Source organism: Neodiprion pinetum, chromosome 3 (assembly GCF_021155775.2).
Source record: "Neodiprion pinetum isolate iyNeoPine1 chromosome 3, iyNeoPine1.2, whole genome shotgun sequence".
NCBI classification, from domain to species: domain Eukaryota; kingdom Metazoa; phylum Arthropoda; class Insecta; order Hymenoptera; family Diprionidae; genus Neodiprion; species Neodiprion pinetum.
This window is the reverse complement of record NC_060234.1, coordinates 30,847,354-30,863,318: the sequence shown is the minus strand read 5'-3', so window position 1 is coordinate 30,863,318 and position 15,965 is coordinate 30,847,354. Positions and strand designations below refer to the sequence as shown.

The following is a 15,965-nucleotide window of genomic DNA, read 5'->3' as shown; positions in this document are numbered from 1 at the left end:
AGTTTCGAAGTTCGTGTAACCACGCTTTGCTTTGATTTCAGGTTTGCGGTATCAAACGTCCTCGCAGTGTTACTCGTCTCCTCCTTCGCCGGTAAGTTTATACTCAATTAATTCTGATCAAAGTCTTAATCATCTCCGCGGGCATTACACAGTGAAGAAGATTTGCGAGTATACGCGAAGCTGTAAGCTCGCCTGTCAAACGTCAATCGTGCTTTATATAATACTAGCAGACTCGTTACCACGTGAGAAGATAACGCGACGACGCTCTCCTCTCGATCCGGTCAATTCGATAAGGCCCCGCAGCTTTCTCATGTACGATATTGGACGTAAAATCAATATCCACTATGAAAAACGTCGGAAAATTTGTCAGCCATCCCCCGATCCTAACTTTCATATAGCCACTGGCAGAAAAAGAATGGCAAAAAGCAAGCGCCGAGCAGCAGTGGCACGAGGAGAGCGAAGAGCGAAGAGGGGATGGTTCTTCCTTTATCGGTACCCGTTCGACGCGCCTCAATGAATTCGTTCGGGTTTGATTGACATCTTACCGCAGTGTCAAGTCGCATCGTATAACGACTTGGCTAAAATTCGTCGAGTTGACGCGTGAATATGTGCATAGTCACCAGAACAGGGCGACAATTAACTCTTTTGCGTGTGGTAGAAGTAATTCATTTTATTTACGCTGGAGAAATATGTGTCTGCGTTATTCATGTCAATGAAGACTTTTCAAAACCATTCTTTGGCATCTGGATTCATTGCGATGCTTTTAACGGCGGTTTGAAGCATTTACTCAATACAACGTATGACCGGCAGCCTGAAATCCAATCTGGAGTGAGTCGGGGGGATAGAATTATAGTGACAAAGTATTCATTAGAGTAAAAAATGTGTGAATAAATCGTCCAGGGGTCTGAAAGCCTTGTGCGAACGGGTCCAAGTTGGAAGATATCAGGGATATAGACGTGCAAGAAGAATTTTTTTCGATAGGTATAACTGTAACCACCCTTCCACCGGGTTAACGGCTGTTATATAAAAGTGTAAGGAAATACAAGAATATTGATAAATCGATACAGACGCACATATTCGATTCTATGCGAGGCTGAAAAACCTCTGAAATTCGTCCTTCCAGTCCTCCATCATTCTCTCCTCACATCTCGTTAGGTGCGTGAAAACGACCAGGTGCTTTTGGCACGTGAGGAATCATGCCATGCCATGAACCCATGGAAAACCTCATTTTCCTATCTATCCTACGCCTCCGGTATCGGACAAGCTTAGGCAAAATGTCTCCTTCGTCACTGCAGTGTCAGGAGAACGAGGTAACGCTTCATTTGATTACGAAACGCCGTCGCGATGCCTATCGGGTATCATGTAAATTGAGATAGTTAAATTTAGACATTTCCCTGGAGACACGTCCGAATAGTTCATGCTCTTCTAATATATGTTAGAGTTACGTATTGCTTTCTTCATTACGTGCTTTCGAGTTATCCGTACAATCCATCAATTTCGCAGCCCATTTTTTTAAAAGATAGAATTAATTTTTTTGCTTTGGTAAAAAAAAAGGGAGAGGTTATTTAAAAAAATTTTAAACTCCAGGCTATCCGTTTTGAAAATGTATTATCGCTTTCACAGTCATGAATAACGAATTGCAACCAACACTCGAGTGCCCATATATACCTATTTATATTCACTGCTTAATACGCAATAATTGCTTTCGGCGTACGGTATAAGGTTATAGGTTATAGGTGTACGAATTTCACAGGTTAATCGAAGCATCCGATATTCATTGATTCGTAAACTTAGAAAACGATCAATTTCAACAATTCGACTTTTTTTTCGGGAATAATTCATTCCATGTCACGAGTACTACACTCCTAATTGCATAAATATTTGCCGACACTTCAAGCTCGCGACGGTTACGATTTACGATGTCTGAATTTACGCAAACCAGCTGCGACCCAAGCAGGCAATACGTAATAAAGTATATGACGATGTATCGAATGGCAAGCAACGTTTTTCATTGGTCTGTATTTAAAGGCTTCTTTTTTACGGCTGAACTGAGAAATTCTTTTTAATGACATGGGTATGAGAATCTGGTCGAGTTACGACATTTTTATTTTGATCCGTCACAAAAAATACTCGTTGAATATCGACTGATTCGATTATGTCTTGCAACCACTTCGAGAAGGCAAAATAAGACGTTGCAGCTATTTTCTGTGGAATAATGTTAAAACAGTCGGCTGAGGTAGATGGAAGGAAAACTTTGCTGAAAAACACAATTTTATTCGGTAACTCGCCGGTAGAAAATTTTAGGCTGTTTAAGATATCGACGGCAAATTTGAGGTGATCAGATATAAAACGAGCCGGGAAAAAGTTTGCGAACTGGGAGGCTTAATTCTGAATAAAGGTAATGTGCATTTGGAATTTTTCTACAAATCTTCAGTTTTATTCTTTTTTACGTAAAAACTTTTTATTCATTCGCTACGAACTGTTTAGATGAGACACGTTTTATTTGCTCGTTTAAATTTTTTGAATGATTTATTATTTAGTGTATCTTTGCGATTCCCAAATTTTCCAAGTCTAAATGTATCGCCAGTGAAAGATCATACACAACAACTGTTTCATCTCTGTAGTCGTCAAGTTTCACGAGTTTAAGAAAATTTTCAACCCACCCTGAATTACGCTCACTGATTTTGAAAAGGGATAAAATGGTGTAGCAAACACAATCATGATTGTCGTTTAGGAAATAAGGAAAAATGTATCGGCATTTTGCCTTTCAATAAAAAAATGTATAAATTTCTCGATTCCACGGCGATGTATATCGATGGAATAAATAACTCAGTAGACGAGAAATATAGTCTGATGTGTCTTGTCGGGGAATGACGATAAAGGAAAGCCACGTCCGGATTTTATATGCAAATATAAACACATTTCCCTGATTGACCGGGAGATCTATGTCAAATAACGAATCCAGCAAAGTCTTGGTCGGTTTTTTTCTTCAGCTTTTGCTGCTTCCGATGTTGCCTGGAATTCTTGATACGCTAAAAATGCTACCATTTCACTGAATTCGACGTATTTTTTTCGTCTCTTTTATTCCTATACATTTGCTCACCTCTTCTAAACCCCAACGCGTTTAATATCGGGGAATAAAATTTCTTTAGGTCACTTCCGCTTTATCCATAAATCATGAATACGTATCAATATAGAAGGGAAAATTTTTAAATCAGAAATCTCAGTATTGGCATTGAGCTTATTAAAATTGTCATGTGCAGATGCATACAATACCTGAAAAAATGTTCTTCGTTATGAAGCTAATTTTGATATAGTAGAGTATAAGGTGAGACGACAACAAAGCTTTTATCAAACTAGATGTTAACTTGAAAATTACTTAACTAGGAGGCTGGGAATACGTGTTCGAAAAATTACAGCCAAAACGGGTGGAATAACATTAAATTCAAGAAATTAAATTATAGCTTACAAAGTGGTGAACAAAAATAAACCACCGCACAGAGTATTTTAACGAAAGAAAGTTCACAAACCATCAAACTGCCAGATTGAAAAATACACCGCTCTGAGCACACAACTGGCTGTACATAATAAAAAAGCGACAGACAGCAGTTTCGTTCCAGTGTGAAACAAACGTTGAGCCCTCCTCTTCCATCTCGCAAACTCTTGGGAGTGATTTGTCAAATACGTATATATATACATATATATGTATACACAAACGTATATAATATACAAAAAGAGGTGCAGATGGGGTTTCTGCGGGATTTTTATATCTTCTTATTTTCTGTCACGTTTAAAGCCTGTCCCATTCACTTGACAAAGTAGGTACACATTTAAAAAGAGTGAAAAACAAAACTGCCATCATTGTTATTTTTTTTCATCACATAATAGTCAGATTTTTGGGTGAGCAAGTGAATGTTTACTTTTAATATTTTCTAACAATAATTTGAAGTTAAAAAAAATTTACTTCTTATTCTGAATATTATACAGACTTTATATAAAAGATACCCTCGTCACTTAAGACTACATCAACCGTGTAGCGGCCTGTTCTAGGTACATTTTTTCAATTTTTTAGGTAAAGTTTTACATTACATTACATCAGGACGAGAAGATTTTTGTAACGAAATTCATAACATGGTTTTACTTTAATATATCTTATATACAAATTAGTATCTAATTAGTTTGAGTCTACTTCGTTGTTTTCATCAGTAAAGCGAGGTAGAAGTTTCAAGTAGGTTTAATGCACGATAAGTTACATGTCATTTATATACGTACGTGCAGTGTACATGCACACAGTACACACTTCACTTGTGTTATGCTCGTCGAAACACAACTTGTTACTGCCGCTGTTGCAGTTCCACTATCTAGAATAAAAAGACAATTTTCTTTCACCCCATCAATACTCCCTCGTTAGACTGAAGGTATTGAAGCTAAGCTGTTTCCACCACCTTCCACCCCATTCTCAAATCTAATGGGTACACAGCCGTGTTATAACGAGGTTAAAATATGAATACCTTTACACAAGTGGAGTTCTTCCGGAATTCTCAACAGTTTTGTTTATCTAACCTCGCTAGTTTGACTTTTGAAATGGGGCAAATCCAGCCGGGGATCCGTCAGGTTAATTTCGGTTAGGCGAAAGTCACTTCTACCTTTCGCGTGTTCACGCAAAGTTTGAATTACCATCGGCACTACACTATGACGTGACCAGAACACTTCGTGGTCAAAGTACCGAAGGGACTGAAGAGAAAGAAGTCTTCCCGAAAGTAGCAGCTCTATACAAAAGTTTCCGTCGCAGCACGTGCAGGATACGAGTGGTGAGTTCGGACAGAGTCGAGAGCGATGCTCTGATAACGAGCAGTTACTGCGAGACTATAAAAGGATTCGTGAAAACATTCTGTCTCTCTCCCTCTCTTTTCCTTCGTTTGTATAGCGGAAGTTGGTCAACTAAAACTGACCTGGTGTCAGTAGAAAATCGAAGTTCTTACTTTTCATGCAGAAGGAACAACGTTCCCGTAAATACATTCCAAAGACTGTCGTTCGTACGCGGACTTCTGGAATGCATTCCATTCCATTTGTATTCAGAGGTTTTCATTATCCGCTGCAAGTCTGTAAGTCAGCCTGTCAGTCCGCCTCGCGGTTCGGAAAATGCTAGGCATTCCGGGTATTGCATGGGAAAGGTCAGAGGTCCCTTTTACTTTTCGGGGAAGTCCTTGGCGAAAACTATTTTAGAACAGCGTCCACAAGGAGCTTTACACCCTCCTTCACATTTTGGCTCAGGGTCCCTCCCTCCTCACGTACTCCCATTGTCCTCCATTCGCCGTTCCTGAAGCATACCGTCTCCTTATTTTCATTCGTATCTCGCGCTCGCGTCACAGACCGTAGTTCTTCGCGACCGTAGGAACATCTCCTTTCACCCCATCGCCGGGCTATTCATGCGTCGAATTCTCGCGCGAGCCCCTATATAAGTATATATATATATGTGTGGGTGTATATATGACTATCGGTTTTCTTTTTTCTGCCTTTTTAACCTTCTTTTCGGGAACGACGAAGCGCCCTGAACCAGTTCTATCTGTGTGCCACCTCAATATAACTGTTCACATATATCGCGAACCGGAAACGCTTCGGGCAGACGATACTTGAACGACTTTATGCTATGGATGTGGTGGATGTGTGTACGTATTCTGGGGAGAAAACATTTCGAAATCCTTTTTGCGCTTTCGGGAACAAATATTTGTCTGCAAACTATCACGCTGCGGACCATTTTTCTAGGTTTTCGTGAATAAAGCAGCGTGTAGGAGAATACAGAGAGGGAGGGAGACTTGGGGAGAGATTTTCTACCCGCTCGCGATGCATTTCGAAGAAATGAAGTAAAAAGGAATAAAGGTGGAAGCCATGCTCAACCTTAATGCAGAAAGTCGTCTGTGCCGAACGAGAGGAGGCCATGCACAGGTTACGTTTCGCGACTTGCGAAATGAAGTTTGGAAAAGTTGCTTCTCTTGGAGGGGCGAGAGAAGAGAAATGGTGGGGGTCTTGCGAACTTCGTTCCCCTTTGTCTTCGAATTTGCTTTGCGCTTTTTGACGGCCTCCCGAAACTTAACACCGGATCGTGGGAGTGTACAGATTCCCCTACAATATACCTTTTATACTCCGTTTAGAGTTTGATGCCGTATTGAAGTGGTACATAATAATACATCTATATACTGTTACGAAGAATCAGCAATGATAATTCGAATGATAAAAAAGTTTGTATATCATTCTTTAGATACTCTGCGATTGTTCTTTCTTTCTAGGTATTCGTTTCATGCCGAAGTATACGGTTTGGCGTTTCACTTGACCGTTAAAAGCGAGGTTTTATGTATCTCAAAGAGATGTTCCTGCTCGCTACTTTAGGGCCGCTATAAATTGGATAGAATAATCGGCTGCAAGGGTACATTTTACCGATAATATAACGAGGTAGGGTCGCACTGTTTATGAAAACTGATAAATTATGCCCGCCAAAAAAAAAAAAAAAAGAAACAAAAAGACAAGCGAAAATCTTACGACGAATAGACGGGTCCGGATTAGATTTGTAGGAGGACACGTCCCTCACCTTGTGTATACCGTGACGTCTGTCGGCTCCATTGGCAATCACTTCCGCTATCGAGATACTTTCGAAGAACTGCCTCCCTGAAGTCAGCCTTCCGTAAAAGAAGGTCGAGTTATTTGTCAAGACAGAAGAGCGACTGAGAAAGATGGAGGGGAAAAAAAAAAAAAATACGAGAGACACATCTTCATTGAATAATACATCAAATTCGATAGCCAAGTCATACATAATTCTGGAAGTTACCGACTACCATATCTCTGTCCCTTCGCTGCTACAAGTGACACTCGATAAGTCACTCGCAGGGTATCGGAAGACGATAGATAAATGAACGGGAAATAACGGTCTGAATCCTTTCGGCTGACTGTGTAATCCTCGACTTTTTCGACGTATTCTTTATCGGCCACCCCGATGCCAGACTTGTATACGATTAGTGAAAGTATTTACTCGATTGTGTCGGACTGGTATGAACAAAGGTACGTATACCTAGCCTCGTCGCGAAGACGGCGTTGCTTACTCGTATTTGTCCAGTGCATTCGATATCTGTTACTTTCTTTTTTAAATGCCTTCTTCGCCTCCTGATCGATTCTTGGATTTCTTATACCATCGAGAAGGGAGTGCAAAGGACCGTTTTTTCACGCGACCGGGAGGGCTGACGAAGGGAAGATTGTTTTTACCGTGAGGACTAGGGCTGATGACGCGCAGGGCTTGCAGAACTCCCTTTCCCTACGGACGGACGGACAAGCTGATTTATCAAATCCGCTTTCCGGCTTTGTTCCCGTCGCTTCGCTTATAAGGATTCGGCGAAATCATGCGGACGTAACAACAAGACCAGTGCCTGACAGACGACCGGGTTGAAAAGATTAAGGGTCTTTTTCCAGGATGAAGCGTTTCACCAATCAATCTACCGTCAAGCTCCAGAGGGTTCTGGATAAAGTAATTAATATTTTCTAATTACTCGGCATCGTCAGTCACTGGCGACACGCTCATCACAAACGATAACCATCTTCGTTTATAAATGTGATTAAACAAATTTTCCAGCTCTCCTGTAAATCACAATTTTCTTACGCATGTGAGTGATCGTTTGATGCTGAGAATTTCTATGGTTTAAAATGCATTGCAGCTTTCACGTAACCACAAATCATGTAATGTAACTGAGATCACGCAAAAGCTTTTCGTATTCAAAGTAGAATTAATTGATGGACAACGTTTCTACAAGGTACAACGTGCAGGCGTTGGTATGCGTGTGGAGGCGTTGAGGTGATTGATCGAATAATTGATGTCAGAAGTTTGAGTAACAGTAACAACAGAGATAATAAATGATTCATTCAATAAAAAGCAAAGTTAAAGTGTTAGGCGATCAAATATAGTAAGGGTGCAGAAGGCAGAGGTGAAACTAGCTAGCTGTGCATATTACGAAGGCACGGCATAAAAAACTGGTGATAATTATGCGAAAAAAGTGCAGACTCGCCCCCGAGTCGAGGCTAAGGATCGCGTCGTGTCACAAATATCAGATATGTGGAAATTCCAGGCTCGGTCGAACTCTTGACGTTACTTTGACTTACCGATACACAGTAAAGGTATGTTATTGTACAGAAAAAGGAAATCATACATCGTACATCATATCATACATCACACATCATACATAGTATTAAAGTTCGAAACCAAAGTTCGGGTGTTCAGAAAGTGACGTCACCCAAATTTTTTTTTTTCTTGACGTCATCGATCTATAGTAACCGTCACGACCAAAATCAGCCGAATTCCTCAGTCTGGAAACAACCGCGCAGTAGAGCGGACAGATGATAATCGCGCGCCGCAAATTTCGAGTACCGGGTTTTCTACCTCCTGGATCCTGCGCTCCAGGTCCGCTACCTGGTGAAACCTGACTTCCAGGACAAGCGCTCCGTTGTTCTGGCTGTCCAGGTCCTTGACCTGGTGACTTTCGATCTTCCGGACTAATTTTCAAGTTTACAAGTTTGATTATTGGAAACGTCATGTTTTGCACTGTCAAACCAATATGCATTCTTCAGATAACATTTCGAATCGGAAAAAAAACCGAATGACCAGGATCAACAGATTGCAATTGGTGAGTGGTTGGCGTGGTATACATAGAATACATGAGAATAATTAGAGCTAAAATTACTGTGCGTAGTGTTTCAAATCTGTTAGGACTTAGGTGATTGTTTCGTGGTATTTTTTGACGAAATTTATTGTCATAAAATCACAATACGTTATAATTACATGCATGTGTAAACGTGATTTTTAGCGTCATATCGAAATAATCTCACGGGCAGATTCGGTTTGCGTCACATGCACAAAGACAGTGTTCATTTTGTGTACTGTGAAGCAAATACCAGAATTTTTTGGGGAGTCATCGTGCCCCAGTCTCCCCTCCAACTATGTCATCTGGTAAAACACTGACAACGAGTAAGCGATCGCACGAGCACAGAAACCAGTTACACCAGGCATCCGACCCCGAGCGAGCTTTAGCGAGCGAGTGTTTTAAAACTAGTAATATTTTAAGAATTTTCATCTTCGCCGGTTAGCTCGTGGTGAATGCCTGCCAGAGCACGTGTATATTCAGCAGAAATAGAGAAGTGTCACCTGACGAGGATAAATGTAAAAATATTTTTCACGTCAAAAATGGAGGATGTTTTATACTTTCGGTGGCGTAGGCAGAATAACGTGCCAGCAGTGTACCCCTGAGCTGCTCGGGTTAGCGTGGGTTAGTATTTCATTGGGCAGAGCGACCTTTATTCAAGCCCCGTGAAGAGTGGGCGACGCGTTATGCTTCGCCTTGTTTCGATACGTACGCACGCACACTCGGGCGTATCTGTCGTGCCCGTGTCTCCTCTGCGTATTACGTATGCATGTGCCATTCGGATATAATACGGATACGGAGGAATCGGTACCAAGCGCGTGTTGGTCGTTCGTCAGATCGCGATAGCATTAGTGGTACATCGGAAAACTGACGAATACTTGCACAGAAGGGATACGAGTTCCGAGAGATCAACAAGAATAAAGATCATGAAGAAAAATAACAAGAATGAAAAGAATCAGGGGATGAGAGGGAAATCGGTGTTTATTCTTCACATGCGAGGGTAAAATATCGGAAGAGTACGATCGGTCTGAACTTGAATTTCTCGGATCAGACAAACGATGGTTCGATGATATGCTCGGGGAAAATTTTTCCAAGAAGCTTATGCTGTGTAAGCTTTTTTAACGAAAGATCAACTACGACGTTGTACAGCACACACGGAAAGAGATCGGAACGATATAGAGATCCCTATCTTCAAGAGTTGACTTCATTCGCTGAGGAGGCTTAACTTCGTCTTAGTACATACTTTGATGCTACCTGAGAGCAAATACTTTGCCTCGAGGCGCTACTACTACTTACTCCGGGCTTTGCTCTGAGCTGGCGGTAACTTGTTATCATGGAGCATGATGAAGGTACACTGACCGAGTAATAAAACTACCCTGACATACTCGATTCGCAGAACTTAATTTCAGGGACATTTCTCTGTATTTTTATGCAGAGTTTCCTAAACCAATGTTCGCGACTTCAGTTGCGTCTGCAGAATCTTTCCAGCGACGATGGCTGATGATGGAAGAGCCGGTTTTGTCTAGCCGAGCATTATTTTCTTTGAAAGTTCTTCCATTTCCTTCGCGTTAGGTGGTGTGTCTTCGACGGTGGAGAGTTACGGACGTATAGAGGTGATGTAGGAAATACACGAGACACGGTATATCGCGCCACGTAAGACCGCTAGAGTGAATTTTCGTGTTCTTACTTGGCAATACCGAAGTCGAGGCTTTTATAGATTGCTTTCACAATCGATCGGGACATATTCCAACTTGAGCTTTATAATTTGCCGAGCTGCTCGTGAATTGAAATTGAATTTCATTGAAATCTTTTCCAAGGCTTTTCAAAGGCTTGCGTCTCGGCGTTATAACAAATATACACCGAGTAAGAGGATAGCGGGTGTTCGTAATACCTCCAGTTTTTCTCAGCTCCGATGCCTTCCTGTTGTTCCTACATCGACATAGGGGCTAAAAACACATGCAAGAATGCCCTCCTCAAGGAGCCCTTGTAGGAAAAAGTGTCTCATAATAATTCGCCAAGTCTCGAAAGCACTGCCATATTAAATAATATTACATCTGACTTTTATTCAATATTCGGTAGTCTGAGTACCCGCGATTTCCTCCGCGTTACTGCAGCGCGAAAGGCTTATGAAAACACAAAAAGAGAAAAATTAAGAGGGCGTATATAGGTACGATAGAAGGTAAAGGCAAAGCGACTGCTACTTTCTTGTCAAAGCTCTCTGGAACTCGACAGTTCAAAGCCAGCCTTTAACGACTTCAAACTGAATTACTGAACGTCACGTACATGTGACTCTTCGTTCCGTCCTGCAGGCGGACCCAAAGAACCATAATATTCTCGCAGGCTATACGAAACGCTTCCTATCCGGGTATAGCTTTCAAAATAACATTGGGCATTCGTTCTAGAACTTTTGAACATTTTATCTTCTCCTCTGTAAGAATGAAAATATTTTTCACCGGAGTTAATGTCACGAGTTTCCCATCAGTTTACTCCGCTGCCAAAGTTAGTTCATTCGAAGTCGGGAGTTATCATGCAGTCAAAATTGTTTAAACGGACCGTTAATCTGGAGGTTGAAATTCGGTCTCAATTCAAGGATTAGGTGCTGAAGGATTCAACGGCATATTTCAAAGTTGGAGTGTTTTAGACTAGTCTTCCAAGATTTTGAATGTCTTGAATTGATTTTTTGATGACGTAATTTCACGACAAACGTTGGATAGTTCGGTCAGTTATAATCACGCAAAAGTTTGAATTTCGAAACTGTTACCTTTCGCCTTTGCAGAATGCAGGCAATTATACAAGAATATTTGATCCTGACAATTAAGTTCTACGAAAATGACCTAGTTCAAAGTGTACACACTATTTCGAACTAGAAACGCTGGACAATTCTTTTACGAAATAATTTGGCAAGAATACTCTTACTTTCTTTTTTGTCGTATATTACGCACGCTTTCTCGCCCTTTTCTTCATTCCCGCCGTAAAAGTTGAGCAGCCCGCTACTACATGGACCTACTACGCCTACCTCTAAAAGCAATCCACTTTTATCGCGTAGTTTTGTATAGCTGTAGTAGTTTTCGGCGATCGTTCACTTTTATTTTCGAGCTTATACCACAACCGCCAAGGCTTATTTCACGTCTTCGCATCGCTACCTCCGAGAAATGCAATCTATGTATTTTTTCTTTTTTTCCACCGTATAAGTGTAGATCCACGCCCGTTTATTTCCTCGTAGGAATATTTTGCGGGTGTAAAAATTGGCGAATAAGAAATATTTTCGTAAATCGAACAATCGAAAAAGCAACTCTGCATTCCTGTCGTTCATTCGGCATCCGGCCTACAGACCGCAAACTCCGGGTGTCGATCCGGTTTCCATTCGAGCAGTTTCTCGGCTCCCGGGTACGGCGCCACCAATTTCCGGCGCTGGCCGATTTCCGCCGCCTGCGAGAGCTACACCAATCTCGAATTTCCACCATACATGGAGTGTTCCACAGTCCGCCTGTACAGGTTGATCCTATTCCGCTCGGTTCGTTAGTCGCGCACCAAGCAGAGCGGTCCGACGCCCACCGTCGAATGGCCGACGTGTATATATCAAGGGTGCCGTACGAAACCACACGGGCGTCGCTTCGTCGAGAATCTAGATTCGGGAAAATACGTTCGAGCTAACCCGATGCGTTGTACCGTGTTTCGATTCGCCTAATCCGCTACCGCGCCACTCCGGAAATGTGTTAAAACTTTTGGCGAACCGCTTATCGCTATTGTTTCGGCAGAGAGTAGAATTCAACAGAAATTTCCGTAACTGTTATCGCCTGCAGAATGAACAGACCGGATTCGGAACGCGTTGCGCATAAATTATAAACAAAGTTGCTATGCACGGTGGTTGGTTTCTCGGTACCTCGCTATGGCGCAAATCGTTCGCATATGAGCGTATTTGTACGAGTATTCTATACCTCATCTTGCGGGTGGTTTTCCGTCAATTCGAGAAGCCCCTTTTCGCCCCACGGTACTTTCTTTGCGATTCGTAATCTGACCCACGATATATTAACAGGGTGACCGCATGCATGGAAAACTCGGAATTGTCAGGGGATTTTTAATTTGGTAATGCAAAATACTGAAAACATCAGTTTTCTATCATGGGAATTAGGAATGATTTATGGAGGTAACAAGTTTACTTTTTTGTACATTGTATTTTTTTTCAATTCGAATTTAATTTGAACCGAATATAGATTTAACAAGCTCAAAAATGATTCAGGTTTTAGTAACTTACTAGAACTGGGAAAATGTCAAGGAAAACCTGAAAATATCATGAAATTTTTTTCCCAAAAATTTTTAGGCACCTTGATTCACCCGCTCACGTATCTTGACCGTGCATCAGAGCTTCGGCTTAAGCGGCTTCCGTTGAACTGGCCCCTTATTTGTTAGGAGCCGGTTTGCAGGGCTGCGGTACCTACGAACCCTGAGCCGATGTTGCTGGTTCAAGGAATCCTTGGCCCCATGCGCATCGGAGTGTGCCACCCGGGCTAAGCGTGTGCGGTTCGCCAGTGTCAAGTGTGTTACGTATGATCCGAAAATCGCGGGATCTCACGAGGATTTCGTGCTAAGTATTGTCTCGTATATTGTCAGCCGCAAGGCTAGAGGAACGCCGCGATCCCGCGTCCTGTTCGTCGGAGTTGTGGAGTGCAATGGGGGAGGATGAGAGTTGGCGTTGGGCATATATTCCGAACTCCATTATCAAAAACAAGTTTAGTTTCGGGGCATTAATTGGGTCGTAATATAAAATTCAACCTGTGCTGCGGGGAATAGGTTGTGAAAAGGGATACGTATAGAACAAACTCTGGTTACTGTCGAATGAGCATAGTCAATTATACAGGAATCCAGAGGTTGAGGGGGAGCTGCTGCAAACTTTCCAGAATCTGACTGACTTCCGGTAATGCCATAGGCAAGAAAACCCTACGGGGCTTCAGAGTTGACCTGAATCTCAAAGTTCACCGGCATCACAGGAGAGTTCTCTTCATAAATATTCCACTAAAAATATCCTGCGGGGCTCGTACTGCTGCCTGATAACAAATACCCATTCCGCTCCCCTTCGCAAACCCGGCAGAGGTTAAACCGAGTTAAAAAATGTCTCGTTATACGCAAAGAAGAAATACATCCATTCTTAAAAAAAATTCAGTTTAACTTTATTCACGAAGTTTCCATCCTGTTAATAATTAACACTTTTGTCTAAGTTTAATGGGGTAAAACGGATGGATGGATACATACTTTCCCTCTTTCGACCAGACCATAAAATCTCTCAGGCTTTGTCGGTCAGTCGTGTAGAACAACTGTTTCAGCTGATTTCTGAACTTTTATTGCCACTTCAGTAACCCTCGTTACTGACGTATGAAATTTTTGCTTAGTCTGCTACGTTTCACGCGCCCTCGTGTTCTCCGTTTTTTTTTTTCCCCCATTCAAATTTCTTTCCCCCCCCCCCCCAGGCTTTTTTCACCTCCATCCAACAAAGTTAGACCAGTTCAACTCCAAACTGCGGTGTGCGAGATTGAGCGGGTAATTTGTTGTTATTGTTAGTTTTTTTTTCTTTTCCCCTATTTTCTCCCATAATCATTTCGGTGCTTAGTTGCAAACCCATCGTTAACCTGTCTCGTTTCCACATCAGGCCACTCGTGTGATTCTTATTCTCGCGGAAGGTGTACGGAAATAGGTCACAATGAGTATAAGCTGTAAAGTTCGGACATTTGCCTTTGTTAACCCGCAAGTTCCATCAATGCCATATACATGGCAAAAAATTATTATTGTGCCTAGCTACGAAGTACGATGTGATAATAATATTGTTCACGGTTTAAATTTGGAATTCGTCAATGTTTGAATTGAATGAACCTAGAATTTCATTTGTACGGGAGGGGAGAATTCAATTATCGCAAGCCCACGAAAATCCCAAGTAATTTTCGCCTGGCTCTGCGATGTCCTCTCGCCTTATTACACGCAAAAGCAACGGGTATAATCAGCCTGCTTGATTCACCTACAATGCAGACTGTATAGCCAGATATCCTAGCGCATAAACCCGTGCAGCGTAATCTGCTTCCTGCAACAGATTCGAGAAATCGGTATTTATATCGTCCTCGTAAAAATCTTTCAAAAATCTACAGCCTCTATATCCTTTTCATTCGTGATTCTAGTCAAGAAGCCGTTGCCATCGGCGACGTGTACAAAGTTTCTCTCTCGTCGGCTCTCCGTTTCAATCATGGCGACGGTAACACCTTGACGGTACTCTGCGGTACCTACGCACCAATACGCAATTTCCGTTTACACAATTCCTTGTTATACGTCGGCTTGATGGGATTCCTTGTAGCCCCGTCACAGTTGCCTTCAAGCCCTCGGATAACTCGTTCGAAAGTTTGCGGGCTACACGCCCGGTGTAAAAAGAAATCAATTTCATTATCCAAATTTTTATGCAATTTTCCATGGAAATATTTAATCTTTTCATCCTATAATTTAGCATCCTGCGAAATTATCTTCTGGGGGAAGTGAAGTGAATTTTTATGCGTTTAAACGATTCGCAGGTGACTTGGAAAAACGTCAATTATCGGTGTCAGATACCCAGAATCAATTTTTTCTCCCTGCACCTCATATGTCAAATTTAGCATCAATTAAGCGCCTGCAGAACTGCTCCAGACCCTTTTAATACGACAGATAATCCATTTATCCGGCGTAAATCCATTTCATTCCACACACGCCGAATACATAAGTCGAAAAGATTGTCTCTTAATTCCTTAAACCCATATATGAACCGAAATATTAGACACCGGTTATTTTAACCGAAAAAATAACACCTATTAGCACTGCAAGATTCTAAATCCGGAAATAAGCAGTATTATATACGGAATGAGCGCAAGCTTGCGTATATTTTCTTACATAGACTATCAGATCCCAGTGATTGTTGGTTAAATCAATTCCGATTACGGTTCGTTTCTACCGGTGTGGAATGGCGGTATTTACTTGAAAACGCAAGAGCCAAATTCATCCAGCTGCGTCCTCATTTGTCGAGCAGGCAATTAACGGGTTAATCGAATTTGGCATATATCACGTATATCTATCAACCTCGAGCTATCGACTCTCCAGAATCTAGATGACCGTACTGTCGAGTGACTGAGAAGGACGGCCGCGAAGGATATACTGCATTGGTGAGAGTGCACCAAACAAAGCTCTCGCCATAGCTCTCTAGCTCGGTATAACGCTGAGCTAACTAAAGGGAACGTTTTGTACGGTGTGGTCAAGTACCCGTCGCATCTCCTCCACCAG

At 41.8% G+C, this 15,965-nt stretch overlaps 1 protein-coding gene across 2 annotated transcripts in view; it reads left to right on the top strand.

Annotated features, from left to right (window-relative positions):
- Positions 1 to 15,965, top strand: part of Cad87A (cadherin 87A) — a 164,017-nt gene that overhangs the window by 68,164 nt on the left and 79,888 nt on the right. For both annotated transcript variants that reach the window (XM_069134500.1, XM_046615558.2), the window contains one exon: positions 42 to 91. In XM_069134500.1, the coding sequence (XP_068990601.1) occupies positions 42 to 91 (50 nt within the window). The remainder of the gene's footprint in view (positions 1 to 41; positions 92 to 15,965) is intronic.